This window comes from Grampus griseus (genome assembly GCF_964374135.1).
Source record: "Grampus griseus genome assembly, chromosome: 14".
Lineage (NCBI taxonomy): Eukaryota > Metazoa > Chordata > Mammalia > Artiodactyla > Delphinidae > Grampus > Grampus griseus.
The window spans coordinates 39153935-39173641 of record NC_139008.1 but is presented as its reverse complement, the minus strand read 5'-3'; the positions used below and the strand labels follow the sequence as shown (position 1 = coordinate 39173641).

Here is a 19707-nt window from a genome sequence, read left to right as displayed (position 1 = left end):
AACGCCACCACTGAGACTGATCATAACTAGACCTGTGCACCACGTTCCAATAAAAGCAGTAGCACCGCTGTTACTGCCAACAGGCTGCAAGGACCATCATGTGGGTCAGCTTCTAGACCATCTCTTTTTATGCCTTCTATTACAGTTCAATCTTCTGGGTAAGGGTAAAAAAATGCATGGGTCTAAATGCATACACTTATACTGTAAGCAAAATGCCTAATTATTGGGATTTGCTTTCAGAAATAAAACGGCACCGTTGATCCAGTTTGCAACTGTCTATTTCCTAAGAAATGCTTTTATAAAACTGAAAGGAAAAAAGACACTGAAGAGAGTTCCACTGAAGAGGAGACAAGGGTCATCCAGATGACACACAGGCCAATTCCACACAGATCTACTTTCTTCTTCCATGATATGGATGCACCACAGTTTAACCATTTCCCTGCTAACTTTTCTCATTTCCTGTTTTATGTAGGGATGTTAAAAAAAAAATAAAAAAAGAAACTTTAAAACATACGCACACGCGCGCGCACACACAAAAAACAAAACAAAACAAACAAAAAAACCCACACGCACAGTGTGGGGAGGGGCTAAGAGCTCAGCGACGGCCTTCCCTCCTCACTGGGAACAGCCAAGGCAGTGGGTACCATCCATCCCAAAGATGCACCCTCAGCAGTGACCGTGACTGCTAGCCCGGTGGCAGACCAGTTCTTAGGACAACAATGTGAGGCGAAGGCCTCCCCAGCATACCTTTGCGGAAACTTCTGCACTGATCTCCTCTTGCGTCTCTGCCAGCCGCTTCTTGGCAAGCTCAGTTCTCCGATCACACTCAGCAATAAAGGACTCCAAGTGATCCATCGCCTAGCTCAGGAGAGGCAGAGAGCTACAGTCAGTGACATGCCTACGACCTCAGAACTCACGTGTTCGATAGGAAATAACAGTCCTGGGTTGGTTCTTAAAGCCTGTAGGTTCAGTGGGAAGATCTGAAGCTACACTACAGCTAAAATGTCCACAATCACATTCAATTAAGGGGCTCTGTTAAACCAAATGACCACTCAAAAGCATGTCTTCTCATCTGATTTATTTATTTCCAAAATTTGTAAAAGAACCCCCATCCCTCAACAATGTTTCCAAGAAATTTCTGAGGAAAATTAAAACACCTGGCCATAACTAACAGTGGTCTCTGAGGGTCAGAAAAGGCTGGACTGAGCTAATGTCAGAGGCCCTCTCCTGGTGAGTCGTGGGAGATGCAGATGATGTACTCACTGGTCTTTGTGAGCCACGTAAATATTATTCCCTCATGTTCTGAGGGTAGAGTTCCCCCTTCCACCTCAAAACAAAACAATAGAACAAATGTTACTGAGAGCTGTGAACACGTTTAGTTATTGCCCACCGTCTAAAGTAGCGGGAAAACTGGTTACTACTTACCCAAAAAGGTAAAGGAAAAGACACTCTGAAAAGAGTTGGTGGGAATCAATAAAATACCAATTAATAAGCAGTCACATATGCTAAGCACTTAATTTGCTGTAATTAGTCAAAGGCCCCAACATAACTTCAGATAAACATACAAACAGGACGTCACTTTCCCAACTGTCAGGCTAGGACCAGTGATAAGTAGCACCTCCCAAGTTGCTGAAGTCAGCATCATGTTACATAGACAGCAAGTGAGGTTAGCAGTGGATGACCAGGTTAGACAGGGTGAATGATCCACCGCTGAAAAATAGAGAAAGGAAAGTTCTGGCTGGAAATGATAATAAGGCAGGTGAAAGTTAGGCCAACGGACCAAGGAGTGATAATCTATGTCTCTTCCTCCAAATATGGTCAGGAGAGAGCACTCCTCAAGGATTGGTGTGACACTGGAATGGACAGTAGGGACACTGGAGAGGATTACAGTCCCCTCTTTTCAAATGAATGCATACTTGGGAGTAGGTCAAGACAGGGAAGAGGCTCGTGATGGTGCCAAGCCCCACTGCCCACAAGGCCAACTCCCAGATTTCACTCTACACACTTGGAACTCAGGACCTCTTTCCTGTCATTGGTCCCCAAATATTCTCAATAAACATTTCACTATGTTCAAATCAAACGAGCAGGAAAGCCAATGACTGGCATTTGTTTGCATGCATGCACTGCATTTCCTGGAAGTATGTCAAATTGACCAGCTCTGCTGACAAGGTGGGGACTTGCCAGGATCAGAGCGCCAGTGAGCTGACTCGGGTCATGTACCATCTGTGCTCACCTGGAACAACAGCTCCTAACAGACCAGCCTGAGAGGTGCAAGGGTCATGCATGCACACGTGCTGAGACTCTGATGCAGAGTTCCTCTATTGTCTACCCAAAAAGAGGGATCTCACACCTGACACAGCCAGGGATCTGCTCAACAGGGGTTGAGTGGGGAATACACATTGACAGTTCTGCCAGTGCCTTTACCAATCAAGGCAACCAGCTGCATCTAAGCAAAATATAAACTGACTCAGACATCTGATAAGCTAAAAATTAAATGGTAAACTTCACAACACAGACTAGACATACTGCAGAGACGTCTCTTAACTGCCATGTTCTTTAAAAGATGGCTCTGTCCTACTGCCCCTCCCTCTCTTCAATGTGCTTCTCAATTCCAGATTGGTTCCTAAATCAAAAAGCAGGTTTAGCGTTTCCCTGGTGGTACAGTGGTTAAGAATCCGCCTGCCAATGCAGGGGACACAGGTCTAAGCCCTGGCCTGGGAAGATCCCACATGCCACGCAGCAACTAAGCCCATGCACAACTACTGAGCCTGCACTCTAGAGCCTGCGAGCCGCAACTACTGAAGCCTGCGCCCCTAGAGCCCGTGATCTGCAACAAGAGAAGCCACCACATGAGAAGCCCATGCACCGCAACGAAAAGTAGCCCCCTCACGCCGCAACTAGAGAAAGCCTGCACGCAGCAATGAAGACCCAAGGCAGCCAAAAAAAAAGCAGGTTTAAATGATTAAAAAAAAAAAAAGGTACTCAAATCTAAAAATTAAGTCCTAATCACAAGGTACCACTTACTAGGAAGTTATCCACCTTTGTAATTCAGGGGTGGTGTGATGAACCATGAACTACTCAGGGGGCCTGGGCACACCACTGGCACAGGGGGCACACAGGTCTCACTGCCGCTGGAGGCTGTCCGTCCACACACAGGACCATGAGGTGCTCTCCCTGACCCTGCCTGCCTAGCAGCATCAGTGAGCCTGAGGAGCCCATGCTGTCAGCAGAACAGTCACAGCAAACGTGTGCCTCAATAAAGCCACGCAGGGGCTCTCAAGGTACCCAATTTTCAGATGAAGAAATGGAGGCACAGTCTCCAAACTCCTGAGTGATGGCATCAGGATGCAAAGCCCCCTGTGGTTTGACTCCAAAGTACCTACACTTAGTCCTCACAGTTCTGAGGCAGTTTTCACCAGCCCAGTTTATAGAAAATAGAAAAGGGCAAAATAACTTGCCCAGGGTCACACAAGGACTCTCACCCAGGACCTGACTGGGAAAGCGTGACTGTCACACTGCACACCTACAGAGACCAGGTGTAAGCAGAACCGGTCCCATTAGTTGATATGGTGTGTTGCTCTGGAAACCTGTCAAATAAAACATCACAAAGCAAGACAATGTGGGGGAAAAGTGAACCATATTTTCACTGAATTAGAGAGAAGCAAATCTTTACATTTTCCACATGTGAACACTGAAGAAATGGGCTGTCCTGTAACCTTAATGTTCTGTGTGTCTGTGTTCAAGTTGAAAAACTTGAGATGTATTTACAGAGATGACCAATTCCCTCTCCTAGGGAATTCCATAACACTCTCAAGAAATCAAGGCCTGGCCCTGGTGCAGTCAGAATGAGGCTGTACTGGGCTAGAAGGAGCCAATGGTGAGGCACTTTCTCCCAGATAACCTGAATTTGGGGTGGAAAAGTGCCAGAGGTCCCAGCCATCAGCCCAAGCTGAGGGTCTAGGCAGTGAACACCTACACAAAGAAACACCTTTATGACAACCCTGTCAGGCCCACAAAGAAATACCTTTTTACACCTTTCTGACTGGCAAAAACTGAAAGTTTGGTAACTCGCTGCTCTGTTAGTAAAGATGTGAAAATGGGAACTCTCACACATCACTGGTGGGATCATTCACCCCTCTGGAGAATTCCGTGACACTAACTACCAAAACGACAAAAGCACATCCTTTCTGGGCCAACAGTCCCGCTTCTAGGGATCTTTCCTAGATACACTCACAATGTGCCAATGTGCAATGCAGCACTATGACCATCAACAGGGCATGGTCCTATAAAACAGACACACATCCTGTGGAATACTATGTAGACACAAAAGGATGAAGTACACTATACAATAGGAAATAATCTCAAAGATATGCTGAAAACTTAAACCAAAAAAAAGGGAAAGGGGGGCAGATATAGAGCACGTGTACAGCAGACTACTATTTGTGTTTAAAAAAAAAGAGGGTTTCCCTGGTGGCGTAGTGGTTAAGAATCCGCCTGCCAATGCGGGGGACACGGGTTTGAGCCCCGGTCCGGGAAGATCCCACATGCCGCGGAGCGACTAAACCCATGTGCCACAACTACTGATACTGCACTCTGGAGCCGGCAAGCCACAACTACTGAGCCCACGTGCCACAACTACTGAAGCCTGCGCACCTAGAGCCTGTGCTCCACAACGAGAAGCCACTGTGATGAGAAGCCCACACAGCGCAACGAAGAGTAGCCTCCGCTCACCACAACTAGAGAAAGCCTGTGCACAGCAACGAAGACCCAACACAGCCATAAATAAATAAAATTTATAAAAATAAAATAAAATAGAAAGTAGAGATACATGTCCCTCAGGTATCCACGTAATCTCTGAAGGAAAGAGAAGAAACCGAACAACTGGTTACCTCTGGGGCCAACCAGGGGGCTAAAGACCAGAGAAGGAGGCAGGCTTCACAACATACCTTTCATATCTCAAACTCTTAACCACGTGAGTGTTTTACATGTTTTTAAGTTACTGACAGGACTTCCCTGGTGGTCCAGTGGTGAAGAGTCTGCCTTCCAATGAAGGTGATGCAGGTTCAATCCCTGGTCAGGGAACTAAGATTCCATATGCTGTGGGGAAACTAAGACTGCATGCCACAACTGGAGAGCCTGCGATCTGCAACTATTGAGCCTGTGTGCTGCAACTACTGAACACATGTGCCACAAAAAAGAGCCCGTGCGCTGCAAGGAAAGATCCTGTGTGCCGCAACTAAGACCCAATGCAGCCAAATAAATAAATAAATAAACAACTGACAAGCAGTAACCCTAGTGACATAACTGATCTAGGCAATAATCCTCAACTGCTGCTTAAAGCATGAGGCCAAAGGCTGATGGGGGCCTGTGCAACCAGGTCAGGCTGCCTGTGCCACCCAATTCCACTGACGTTTTGCCACCCAAGGTGACGCACCAGCCAGTGCCCGTCCCGGCCCCTGCACTACTCTGTCAAACGAGAACCTGATTCTGACCGTCAAGCTTCCAGATCTAACTCCCAGGTTATAGGAAGTTTCAAAGATAAAGGAAAACACATTAAAAAGACTGCATTATAAGGATGCAATCAGCAAAATCCAGGATATGAGAGACTTAAAAATTAATTTCTTCAAACAAACAGATTTAAAATGACTTACAATACATCCTAATGTGTGGCTCTTATTTTGAATTCTGAGTCAAACAAATGATAGTAAAAAAAATACTTTTTGAGATAGTCTGGGAAATTTGAGGACTTAGATAATGTTAAAAAATTATTTCTTAAATTACCAATACTTTAAATAAAATTATCTTCTAGATGTACTATTTGCAGTACTTACAGATGAAATTCTATGTCTAGGAACTACTGTAAAATAATCCAGTGTGGAAAGACGAGAATAAAGATGAAATAAGAGTCTTCACGTCAACAATCACTGAAAACTGGGAGATGAAACCCAGAGATCTCATTATATTATTCTGTCTACTTCTGCATGTTTAAATTTTTCCTCAATGTATTTTTAGAAACAATGCTAATAAGATACAAACTACTATATACAAAATAGACAAACAAGGTCCTACTGTACAGCACAGGGAACTATATTCAGTATTTTGTAATAAACTATAATAGAAAAAAATCTGAAAAAGAATTTATATATATGTATAACTGAATCGCTTTGCTGTACACAAAAAACTAATGCAACATTGTAAATCAACTATATTTCAGTTAAAAAAAAAACAACAAACAACATGCTAGTAAGGAGATTCTGTCACAACCAAATATAATACCAGATCTTTGTATGCAGAGTAAAGAGAACTTCAAAAGCCAATGGCAACACTGAAATATTTACAGATGAGATGACAGGATGTGTGAGGTTTGTTTTGAGATTTGTGAGAAGTGGGTACACAAAGATGAAACACAGTTGGTCCTGAGCTGATCATTCCTGAGGCTGAGTGATGGGTACATGGAGATTCATTATACTGTTACACCTCCTTTTGATGTATGAGATTCTCCATGGTAAAACAAACAAACAAAAAACCCTGACCATCCAAGGTCAGCCTGTAGCATTTGAGCAGCAAGCTGTTGCTTCCTTCCACCTTAAAGCTGTGGTAAGGGACTGCCTCCAGGGAGCGGGAGGGGCACAGGGAAAGGGGGCTTTTGGCGTTTTCCGTGATAGTCAATGAATTCTGATTCAGCCACATGCTTCCAAGGAGAGCACACAGAAATCTTCAGTATACACAATTTTATCTTTGTCTTTCTCATGATTTCCTAAGGAATTTTAAGTCATTGAACAGGTGTCACAAAGTTTCAAGAGCACAGTCTACCATTTGAGTGTATCATAATTTGTTCATTCATCATTGAGCCTTTTTTGTTGCATCCAACTTTTCAATCTTATAAACAATGCTAGCTACCACAAACATCTTTGTGTACCAGTGTTTGCCTGTGTTTTCAATCACAGTTGACCCTTGAACAATGAGGGGGTTAGCGATGGATTGTGTAGTACTGTAGTATGTATTTATTGAAAAAAATCCATATGTAAGTGGACCCACACAGTTCAAACCTGTGTTGTTTAAGAGGCCACTGTACTTCCTTAAGATAAGAGATTTGTAGAAGTAAGTTACAAGGTAGAAATACCTTTAAATTTTCATTTCTGCCTACTATTTTAGCAACCTGACTGGACCTAATAACTTTTCACGACTTAGCATAATTTGGAATTCCCCGGTGGTCCAGTGGTTAGGACTCCGTGGTTCCACTACAGGGTGCACTGGTTCCACCCCTAGTTGGGGAATTAAGATCCTGAACACCATGAGTCAAAAAAGAAAAAAAAGAAAGCATATTTCTTTCTCCTCCCCTAAGAAATAATCACTTAAGAGCTTGGTATATACCTTTTAAAATTGTATCAAAACGCATATAAAAGCAAACAATTTTTACTCCACTTAGGAGTTTTTCAAGCTTTTTTCATTTTTCACATCAATACACGCATCTTCTGTATCTATAGCTGTGTTTCACTGTATTTCAACACAACTATAACCATTCCACAATGAATACACATTTGCAATTTTTCACTTTTCACTAATCCAAAATGATGCAATAAACATCTTAAGTCTTCTCATACACAGGCAATTATTCTTCTAGGACAATTTCTTACAAATTGCTTAGAGGAGACTCAAAGTCTATAAATATCTGAAAGTAGTATAAAGGGCTGATGACCTCTTATAAAAGATTTACCGAGGGACTTCCCTGGTGACGCAATGGTTAAGAATCCACCTGACAATGCAGGGGACACAGGTTCAAGCCCTGGCCTGGAAAGATTCCGCATGCGGTGGAGAAACTAAGCCCGTGCACCACAACTACTGAGCCCGCGAGCCACAGCTACTGAAGTCCATGCACCTAGAGCTCGTGCTCCGCAACAAGAGAAGCCACTGCAATGAGAAGTCCACACACCACAACAAAGAGTAGCCCCTGCTCACTGCAACTAGAGAAAGCCCACACGCAGCAACGAAGACCCAACGCAGTCAAAAATAAATCAATTTTTTAAAAAAACCTGCATGATAAACATGGCTTAAAATATAATTCAAATGCCTGTTACATTAATAATATATTTAATTTTTTCAACATGAAGACAAAATAAATGCTGTACTTTTTTTGTCAGCTGTCTTTCTAACACAACCTAGATAAAAATAGCTCCTAAATATCCCTGACTGATCTGCTAAACGGAATGACTCCTCTCCCAGCGTCATTTGATGCTGCTTGCATTAATTCTGGCATCAATCTTATTATACTTTCAGAGACTTTGGAGATAAATGTTTGGCTCACCTCACAGATTCATCGTCAACAGTGAAGATATTCTACCAAAATACTTGGTGAGATACATAAATACAAGTTATTAAGAAAAATCAGAACAAGTCATGATTTAGCGATGGTTCACAACTTGTGAAAACAAAACCTGTGTCCATCTTCCAATAGCGATGACTACACTGTAGTCCCTCCAGAAACCAACCTCAACATGGGAGCTGCTGGTCCCACGCCTGGGAACTGAACAGTCCACAGGCTACATATGTGGAAGGCTAGGAGCCTAGCACCAACAGCAGGTCATCAGGAGGCAGCAACAGGTCAGTGATAGCAAGAGTCAGCCCACTGGCCACATCTGGCCGAAAAGCTTCTGAGGTGTTCTGATTTATCAAAATTGCAATTTTGACAAGAAAAATCACAACTAGCCTTTCTGACATATACACATATATACCTATATACATACATATATATATATTTATACATATATACATATATATATGTATATATATATATATCTGTTCATCCTGAATGGCCTGTCTTTGAAAGATACAAGTGACCTCTGAAGACAGGTACTGGATGGCTAGTCACGTGGAAAGGGAAGACTTTTCACCTGGAATCTGTAACAGTTACGTTTCCTACCGAAGAGATTTAAAAATTGGATTTTTATCAAAATCTTTTAACAAATCTATATTCTGGAAAAGCACTTTATTTTTTCCTTCTAAGTTTATTCTGCATAACTAAGGGAAAAAAAAGTTATTTTAGTTTGGTATTTTAAAGTCAGGCCACATTTACCTCTATCAAAGTAACCCATCCCGTGCACCACAACGAAGAGTAGCCCCCGCTCGCCATAACTAAAGAAAGCCCTCACGCAGCAACGAAGACCCAACGCAGCCAAAAATAAAATTAAAAAATAAATAAATAAACCCATGCACATCTAAACACTACTGATATATATATATGTTAAAAATTTTAAGGCAGGGTAAATTTTATGGCTAGTGAATTGTATCTTAAAGCCATTATTTAAAAAAACTTTTTATGGTAAACTCTCCCTAACACCCAGAGGTACCTGCTTAGCGCTCCACAAAGCACCACTCACTGTGTGGCAGGACCATACCTTACGCAAGTAGCCCCCACTAATAAAACATTTCCAGTACATCCTCCTCTTTTTACTTCAGTCTTTTACTTTCACAAAAAAAGCTGCAATGGGCACCTTTTCTGTGTACCCATTAACACATATCACTAAGATACAGTCCCAGCAGAGTTCTGGAACAAGTGTATACAAGCATTTGACATGCTGAGAGCCACCTGACAAGACTGCCCTCCCACAAACACAGCTGCTCCAAGTCACCCTTCGTTCTTCAGGACAGGAGGCCTCCTGCGTAGGTTTACAGCACTAGCCATGAAACATTTCAACATGAGCCATCTGTTAGGTCAAATATGATTTTTAAGGAGTTGAAAGGACAGGTGGTTACCTCTTTAACAGGAAAAGGTATTCCTGCAAATGGTAAATTTTCACAATACAAAAAGGTCTCGTGACCCACTTGAGCCCTCCAACTACGAAAAGAATGTTCATAATCTCTTGGTTTCTTCTAAAACTACTCTGTACATCTAGGTACGTCAATGGGTATAAATGTCCTTCCTTTTTAAAAATCACACTACAGAAGCCATCGTATCACACTCGCTTTTCCTCTTTATCTTGAAGATAATTTCACAACAACATACACTGAACCACACTGAACTCAATCCTCTTTCCATAGCTATACATCATTCCATTGTAAAGAAGAGCAATGACTTAGCCAAGCCCTCAATGAAGAAGCCTACAGTGTTCTGGCTTTCTGCAGTTCTAATGCTGCAGGAATATTTTGGAGCAAATTTATCTTTGTACATATGCAAAAGTATCGGTCAGATATACTCTCAGAACTAGCACTGCTGGGATGTGCTTTCACACCTTCAGATGCTCAATTATCCAGGAGGTGTATCAGGATTACTTAACTCTCCATCTCCTTAGCTCTGAGTGAGGGTGAGTATCTGCCATAGGATTAGATGCCTACCAGAAAGTGTCCTTTTCTATCCTTTGCCCATTTTCTATTCAGCTATTGTTACAGTTCTTCTCAATCATGATGAATTCTATATACAAAGGATACTTGCCCTTCGTCATATGTGCTGCAAATATTTTGTCCCAGTTGAATTCTTATTTTATGTATAGGAATTTCTGATATGCTAATATTTTTAAGTGCCTACTCAGAAAAATGTATCCATCTTTCCCTTATAGCTTCTAGGCTTTATAACATGTCAAGATGACAGAACAAAATTCTCTTTTGGGGGATCCAACCTGGTTTTTCCCCCAACTAGCTAATCCATAGTTCCTAATAGTGTTCATTGAAAAACTCATCTCCACAGTGGCTGAACACATGCCTTTCATAAAATACTAAATTACCGTATATGTTTCAGTCTTTCTGTAGTCTAAATTTCTTCTATTCATCTATTCTTCAGCATAAATTCATCAGGGCATTTAAAAAGTACACTGACATTCTCATGTAGCAGAAATGCTTAGATTTGTGATCCAAAAAAATTATGTTACTAAAATTGAAAATTTAACCTATACATCTGTGTATCTAACTCTTTCTGATATCCCAAGGTAATGGTCTCTTTACATAAGCGTTTTTCAGGTACTGAAGAATTTAAACTCACAATAAAGAAAACTTTCATCTCCAAGCCCCATCTATTAGTTGAGCTGTTTGTTGCTAAAGGCATTTTTAGTTAATTCAAAGATTCAACGCTGATGTTGAAGACTGTACTTGAAAAAGAAATGATAATTTTAATCACTTTTTAAGATTACTGATTTAAGTAGAATTGACTCTAGCTATAATATATCTCTAAAATGTCCATTGGCAGAAAAAAAAAAAGTCTTTCCTTGGTTTTGCTTTTCTCTGACTTCCTCCCACCAAGCTCAGTGCCTTCCCAGTCTTCACTGAGGAACCTGAATGGCATCAAACCCCTCACTGACCTCTGGTCAAACCAGGGATGGAGGACTTGGAAAAAGAAAAAACTAACAGAGTGACTCCATGGGAATTCCCTGGCAGTCCAGTGGTTAGGACTCGGTGATTCCACTGCAGGGGACCTGGGTTCAATCTCTGGTCGGGGAACTAAGATCCCACAAGCAACACAGCACGGCAAAAAAAAAAAATCTAAATAAATAAATAAATAGAATGGAGTGACAATCATGCATTCTCAATGGGGACAGGGATGAAATCTTGTCATGAAGAGTGAAAAAAATCTTAAGATATTACAATGGTTAGTGGCCCGGAAAGGATCACATAAACTGATATGCTGGGTATCTGTGGTATCAAAATTTCATGGCGGGGAAGTAGACAAATTATGGGAAAAGGTCTAAAAAAGGCTCCTTTGGGAGGCAAAAATGACAATAAAGTTATGAAATGACATTTTATAACCACTAAATTGCAAAAATTTAATGGTCTGACAATACCAAATGTTAGTGAGGATGTGTACACTGCTATTAGGGCTGTAAACTGATACACATTCTCAAACAGGGAGAAAAAAGAAAAAGACAACATTACAGATCTTTCAAGAATAAACGTGCCTCTCCTACAATCCAGCAATACCTCTCCTAGGAATATACCCTAGATAAACCGTTGTACACGTGCACCAAGAAGATATTCAAGAACATTTATAACACTGTTCATAACAGTTTAAGAATAAAAAATTAAAATGAAACTAGTATCAACCCAATTGTCTATGAACACAAAATGGATAGTTTGGGGAATACTCAAGCAGCAATGAAAACAAACAAACCACACTCAACAAAATATGTAAACTGGAACATAATACTGAAGGAAAAAAGTTATTAAAGATTACCTATGCTATGAAACCATTTTTATAAGACTCAAAGAGAAGAATAAACACAATGTTCAAGGAATCATAAAATATGTAATAAGAAACATTTTTAAAGAAAATGATACATACAAAACATAGAACCGAATAGGGATGATAGACACACAGACACAAATCAGTACTGGCCACGTTCTAGCTCCCAGCCAGAGAGCGGTGGAATGACATCTATTTCATTATTCTGCTTCATAACTTACAAAGGTTACATTATTCTTGTTGGTGCAGTATTTGGCTCTTCACAGTAGGGAATAATTAACACAAAATAAAACTTACATCCAATTCAAAAAAGAGGTCCCTTTCTTTACTTGCAATCTCATAATCTGCTCGGAGGGCCAAATCGTGGATTTTGGTACATTCTCCTAAATCCATGCGCTGTGAGAAAGAAACAAAAATTTACACATGAACATCTACCCATTTGTAGGAAGCACTGTGACCTGGTGTTTTAGCTGTCATCAAAATAAACAGAACTTTTTTGGATATTAACTATGATAAGAAAATTTAAAAATAATATGGCTAAGAAGACTTATTTTCCTTTTATTGATACCGTCATGACTATATGACACTCAGAACAGGTGCATTTAAGTGTAATGATTTATATCTCTTACAGAACCAGAAATAGACTAGTAATGTTTTCATTATTTAGCTTTTGCCAGTTTTATTATTGCATTAGTCACATAAGAAATGTTTATTCGGTGAATAGCAACATGAGGGGTGAGAGGGTGGCAAGGAAGAGGCCAGGAAACAAAAGTATCACTGATAGCAGCAAGTTTCCATGCATTCCTTCTTGCAGCCACGACTACTCAAGATGCTACAGAGACAAAAAGAGGAAAAAGAAAGAACAGAGAAAAACGAGGTTTTGGAAATTACAACATAACCTAACACCTGGCTTTGTGTAGCTCTTTGTATACCAAAGGAAATAAAGCAGAACAGGCTGATTCAGAGCCAAAGCAATTCTCCAAACATTCTCCTAACCTGCTAAATGGCTCTGGACACGTAACTGGGAACACAGACTGGACCATTCACTTGCCCCATTTGAAAAACAAAAGGCTCTTTTAACAAAACAAATTATTTGTGTTACCAGTAAGATTTCGCCTGATGTGCTATTACATGTTGTGAGCATGTACAGAACAATTAGCAGTGCGTATTTCTCATCTAAATCCTAAGTAGAGGATCCTGTACAGGGACACCCCCACCCCCACCCTTGCCTCTGATCATCTAAACAGCAACAGGGACGTTTGGATGCTGAGGGTCAGGCTAATAAGTCAGAGAATGCAAGTTAAGAAAACCCAACAGCCCAATGAGGAGACACCTTGGGAACCCAAGCTGTTGGTCACAAGTACGACTAGCAAACAAAGAATGATGGAGTTCAGGAACTCCTTTAAGCTCAAACTACAAGTGTGTTCAAAACGAGATCAAAAAAATCTTCATGGGTTACAAAACCCTCAACATTTTAGTTTTTAGGCACATGAGAGAGGCTCGCAGTGCCTGACTCCTGGGTCCGAATCTCAGAAAGTGCAGCCATGCTCTTAACAAAATTTCCTTCAGTATCCCAGTGACAGAGCCATGAGAGGACTGTCTAGGGTGGAGTTTATCTTCATTTTGACTGAAGGCTACATGCCAAAAGCTCTTTTCTCCTTCATTATGCTTACTCCGAAGTCATGTGTAGTTTACACATGTTGGTTACGTGGGGAATCCAGAGGTAGGGAAACAAGTTCCAAAAGCCAAAGTTGCAGCTAAAATTGCTATCACTGTAAAGCTGACAACTTTTGCTTCCTTCACTCTTTTAAATAGCAAGTATAATTCTTTAAAAATATATAGCTTCCACAAACAAAACTAAGTGCAACAGCTGAAAAATGAGAGATAGCTATCAGAAATTATTTAAAAGCTAACAAAATTCTGTTACTCAAAGAAAAACCACCTCCAGATGAAGCAAGCACCGAAACCGCTTAGTACTATAATTTTAACTGCAAATCAATTTCCATTCTAAAAACTTCAACTGTCAAGAAAATTTCGACATTAGGGAACCACATATAAAGCAAAATTCACCATTACCTTCCTTCAGGTGGGAGCTCTCAAGCTAAAGCAAGTGGAATACAGGCCTGGGGTTCCATGGTTACTCTGGAGGTAGCTTTTCAGCTTTGCCAAGGAGGCAAGGAAGTACTGGCCAATTCCCCTAGCAGCCAAACACCAAGCACAGCTGAAATACCACACTCATAAACTTCTTCCAAAATATTCCAAATGGCTGTCAAATCCAGCATGTCAGACCCCCCCCCCCTTTTTTTTTTTTTTTTTACTGAACAAACATCTGTGTTCTCTACTCTCCAGTGGTCTCACACTGCAGACAGGGAAGGGCAAATAAAGGCTCCTTCTAGAACCTTCAGGAAACCAAAGTTCTACCACAAGACAAGTTACACTACCTTCCCTCCAGCTATCCCTCCGCTCTTACTAATCAATACATTTTCCCATCAAGCCTCAATAAAACGATTGCTTCCATTCCTCCGTTGTCTCACCCCTACTGACAGGAGACGGTTTTGAGCAAAGATTTGGGTATGGAGCAGCCTTTGGCAAGCTGAGGGTTATAACCATTTTCATCTTGCAGCTGTGTTCTAAAGAATTATATTCATTCCAATTTAACACAACACAAACTCTACCTCTCACTTGCCACCTCCACATAGCCCACACCAGTTAAGGCTCAACCTTTACAACACCATCCAAGTTCCCAACCCTCACCTCAACTGACCTCACGACCCCACACAATTGTTCACGGCACCCTCACATGAACATGGGTCTCCTGGGCTCCCTCCTCCTCAGTCTGAGCTGCCCTGTAACCCACGCGGGACGGAGTGATGCTGAGCAGTACTTGGCCTCTCATCACTGCTCTGGTTCCACAGCCTCTGTCTCCCTCCCCCTGAAGCACACCAGCCCAGAGGCACCTGAGGCACCCCTGCTTCCCTCTGCTCCAGCATCCACCTGGAGCGTTAATCCCCCAAACGCACACGTGTGTTTTTTCTCACCATTCAGGTCTCTGCTCCCATGTTCCTGAGAGGCCTTTCCTTATCACCCTATCCAACAGTCCAGAACCTACTCATTCATTATTTACTGTCTGTCCTGTTCCTCCATTAGATGAGAGTAAAGATTTTGTCTTATTGGTACCACATCCCCAGTGCCTGGCACAGAGTATGTGTCCAACAAATATCTGGCAAATGAACCTATACCTAACACAATAAACATTTGTAGGAAATGCCCTCATTCACCAGCATTCTGGAACAATGCTACATAGGGATCCAATCAAGAAAAATATGGTTGAACTGCTTCACACTGGTGCATGTCCCTCTACTCCCTTTGACTTCTTCCACTAAGACCTACCAGCAATTCCAGGTTATGATGCCTCATACAGGAGTATCCTACCACTGACTGCTTATGATCAGTGGAAGCCAGTAGTCTACAGTGATGGCACCCACAACAATCTGGAGCACACAGTAGTTATAATATTTTCCTATACCAGGTCAACCACTGGCAAAACCCCAGCTAACAAAGGCACAAGGCTTGGCTTTCATTTCCTATTTGCTGTCAGAAGAGTCAGCTTGAGAAGATTCAATACACCTGTGCAGTTTGCCAGACGCTGCTCCCCCAAAATGGTAATAATAAAAGCAACAATTAATTATGAAGAAAACGTTCCCCAGCACATGCACATGTGACCCTTAAAATGAGTAGACATTCCAGGAGGGAGCTGTGAAATCTGAAAATGCTGATGGTGTTTACAAAACTAATTTTCTGTAAGTGAATCACCGTAGATAATCCACACTCTTTAGTCTTCTTAAATCCTACCTAATTTTGAATAAATGCACATTCTGCAAAACTAGCATTTATCTGTTTGCTTCATCTGAAATGAACTTAAAGTTTCACTTAGAATTTTACACTTTACTTAGAAGTAGAGAGGTCTATACTTATTGGATCATGTATTGATTTCTTGAAAGGGTGGCATAACACAAAATTGCAAATCGATGTTAGTCCTGATTTTTCAAAAATCTAAAAATCTGGGGAAGAAACATACCTCGTTAGATCAAAAGTCTAACATGTGTTTAACCTGAAAACAAACCAACCCAGAATCTTAGAGCTACAGGCTGACCTGAAGTACACTTTTTGCTAAAGCCAAAGGAGACTAGTATTTGCACTACTTAGCTGTGAATACCTCAGTATAAATGACTCTACAAAAACCTGATAACTTTACAAAGAGAATTTTATAGAAGTGAAATATGTCATTATATAAAATTCCACCCCACTAACAGAACCTATCACTTGAAGGGCAGTAGGTAATTTCTGCCTGGTAAAAAAAAACAGAATTCAACCTGAAAAACCTTCAGTGCCTACACAGCATCCATGTCTGAGTGTCTTATGACATCCCCCCCAAATGTACCTACCGTCCCAGCCAGAATGTCGTGGGGGCAGCAGTCCAGAAGATGACTCTTGCAGACACGGTCATCTGTAAACTTGACCCTCTGTCTGGTTTCGTCTCCTGAAATTCATGTGTGGTTTTAAATAAGACAATATTATCACATTAAGCACAAAAGCATATCTGGTACAATTCACCTGGATGATTTGCAGACTACCAAATACACTGAAAAGCTGATCTAGAGGTATTTACAACTGGAACGAAATACAGATGATTTTTGATGCTAAATATATCATGAAGAATCACACTTAAAGAGATCTGACTCCGTCATTGTGCCAAGGAAGTCAAGGAGTCAGAAGGAAAATGCTGAGCACCAAACAGCCATTAGCCCCACACATACATGTGGGCAATGAGATACCAAAACCCATGCTAATCAGAGGGCGATGAATCACCATGTATGACTTAAAGCTGGTAGTTTCCAACAAAAGCTATTTATTAGTCTAATCATTTTGCTATAGACCAACGTATAGGCAGTATTTTGCCAAAATTATATGAAGAAAGCTTTCTCTCTCTACTACTGACTGATAAATAATCTGAACCTAGTCTACCTATCCCCCTTTAACCCCCACCCTTAAAAAAGACAGTTGGCACCTGAGAGTCACTTTTAACAAGACAATACCAAGAAGAAAAAAAAAAAAGGCAAAAAAGGAACTAGGTTAGTCAATACACACTGTGAGTTCCAACACATACTGTACCCATCTGCATTCTTCAAGACCTCAGCTGCAGAATTTTATGCCCGCTGTTGAAAAGTTTTAAAGGAAAAGTTTTCTTGCCCAACCTGCAGTAAGGAAGTCAGGGGAATGATACATAAAAGTAAAGGCAAAGTGGAATGTGACAAATTTTAAAGCTAATCTGTGTATATGACACAGAGCTGTGTAATACTAAAGGAGGAATATATTTTAGGATTTGCAAGCATCCAGGATTAATGTAGTGTCTTTTTATTGAAAATGTTTTCTTTCTAAACTACACTTTTAAAGTTACTTGTGAAAAAAAGCAAACACTTTTTTGTTATAACAGCTTAGAAATTGGTTGTGACTCACGGCTCGATGAACATGAGGCTTTTCTGCAACTCCCTTGCAGATTGATGTAGGCAGGCAAAGATACACTGAACCTTTATAAATAAAATAGAGGGGCCACAATTGTTCAGTTTGTATGAAATAAAAATATGGGAAGCAATTCAAAAGCAACTCAATATACAAAGAAAGCTAAAAAGCACTTATTCGCCCATGAAATAAAGTGCAAGCAATCTGCACAGCCCTGCGAATGTGCCAGTGTGAACTTACAACTTCATTACTTCGGTAGAAAAGAAAACACAAACCACAGCAGGTATATAGTTTTGCAAAGATGCAACCGCTTTCTCCTGAGACAACCATCAAGATCTTGCGCTCCTCCCTACAGTACAACCTACCTAACGACTGCCAAGCACTGGCTAAACAGAGGCTCTCCTGTGTGGCTAGAGGAAAAGGGGGCTGGAAAAGCACGCGGCAGGAACCCACGTTAGAAAAGCTCAATTTACGGCTCCCCTTGCAACGGTACAGAACAAGACGGCCAGGGTTTCCAGGCCATCCGGCTCCCTTGCGCGGAGGAGCTCCGCCAGCCCGCTGCCAGCGCCCAGAGCCCCAGCTGGCTGCAGCCCTTCGCCGACTCCCGGTTCGAGGGGCGGCGGGGGCCGCGGGGGTGGAGGGGGGGCGGAGAAATCGCAGGAAGGTCAGCGGGGAGGGGGCTGGCGCCCCACCGACGACGCGGGCTCCGAGGGAGGAGCCCGCCGGGGACCCAGCCTGCGGGAAGAGCTCAAACAAAGGCCCGGCGCCCCCGGTCGGCGCGCGGGGGAGGGGAGGACGCCCGCGCAGGCGCAGACGGTCGCGGCCCCCCGCCTCAGGCCGCCCGGCGGCCTCGCCTCGCTCCCGCCCCAGCCCCCGCCTGGCCGGCCGCCCCTACTCACCGTCCCGGGCCGTGCCCATGAGCTGGTCTAGCAGGGCCCGCATCTGCGCCTGGGCGGACATGGTGGCCGGAGGGAGCGGCAGGAGCGGCCGCGACGGCTTCTCTCAGACTGCGGCAGCGGCGGCGGCGGGGGCGACGGCGGCAGCGCGGCGGCAACGAAGAAGGGTCGCGTCGGCCTCGAACCCGCTCGGCTTCTTCCCGCCGCGAGGCACGCCGGGAGGAATTGCGTCGGCGCCGGCGCTTGGCCTGCTGGGAAATGTAGTTTAGGGGCGGAGCCAGAGTCTCCGATGAACGAGCAAGCTGTGCAAGGGGCGGGGCCAAAGTCCCAACCCTGATTTTAGTGTGGATCCCAAAACTTACGTGCTCCGCTGAGGCTAAACCGCAATAAAGTGAAATAAGTGTAGACAATACAAAACAAAAAAATAGGGCTTCCTTGGTGGCGCAGTGGTTGAGAGTCCGCCTGCCGATGCAGGGACACGGGTTCGTTCCCCGGTCCGGGAAGATTTCACATGCCGCGGAGCGGCTGGGCCAGTGAGCCATGGCCGCTGAGCCTGCGCGTCCAGAGTCTGTGCTCCGCAACGGGAGTAGGCCACAACAGTGAGAGGCCCGCGTACCGCAAAAAATACAAAACAAAACAAGGAAATAAATCCCGTGTTTACTTTCTAGCCGTGAAACTGGGAATGTATCCTTTAGCTACTCTCAGACTTTTTTTACACCTGTGAAAATGGTGCCTGTCACATGACTTGTGAAAGTTAAATGAAGCATGGAGTTCCTGTTAGGTTCTGTGACTACTACTTGGTGGTGGTCCCTGAGTTCACAGTCTGCCATCCACCAAGACTGCTCTAGCCCTGGCCACTTCCGAGACTGACAATGAGCCTCTGACACATGCGTACAGCGGACAGTAGGGGACCGTGATTCATACCATTGGAACTGCCCACATATCCAGATGTGTATTTGCTTGTTCCGACTGCAGTGCCCTCACACCCAAAGGTCTGCAGGATGCCTGATTTACTGACATGGAATCCTGCACAACTTTGTCTCATATAAAGAAATCCATTTTATGGTAAAGCAGGTCAATTATTTATTTCTGTGTAGCAAGCTGCTTCAAAACTCAGTGGTGTAA

General features: G+C 42.7%; 1 protein-coding gene across 2 annotated transcripts in view; it reads right to left on the bottom strand.

The window, feature by feature from the left end:
* LUC7L (LUC7 like) overlaps positions 1-18775 on the bottom strand; it is a 35263-nt gene extending 16488 nt beyond the window's left edge. The window contains exons 1-4 of one of the 2 annotated variants that reach the window (XM_082670093.1): positions 18586-18775; positions 16612-16706; positions 12464-12562; positions 748-858 (exon numbers count right to left, since the gene is read on the bottom strand). In XM_082670093.1, coding sequence (XP_082526219.1) covers positions 748-858; positions 12464-12562; positions 16612-16706; positions 18586-18646 — 366 coding nt within the window. In that variant the 5' untranslated portion in view covers positions 18647-18775. Of the gene's footprint in view, positions 1-747; positions 859-12463; positions 12563-16611; positions 17755-18585 lie in introns of both variants that reach the window. The other variant, XM_082670094.1, reaches the window with a different exon arrangement.
* Between the last annotated feature and the right edge of the window lie 932 nt (positions 18776-19707).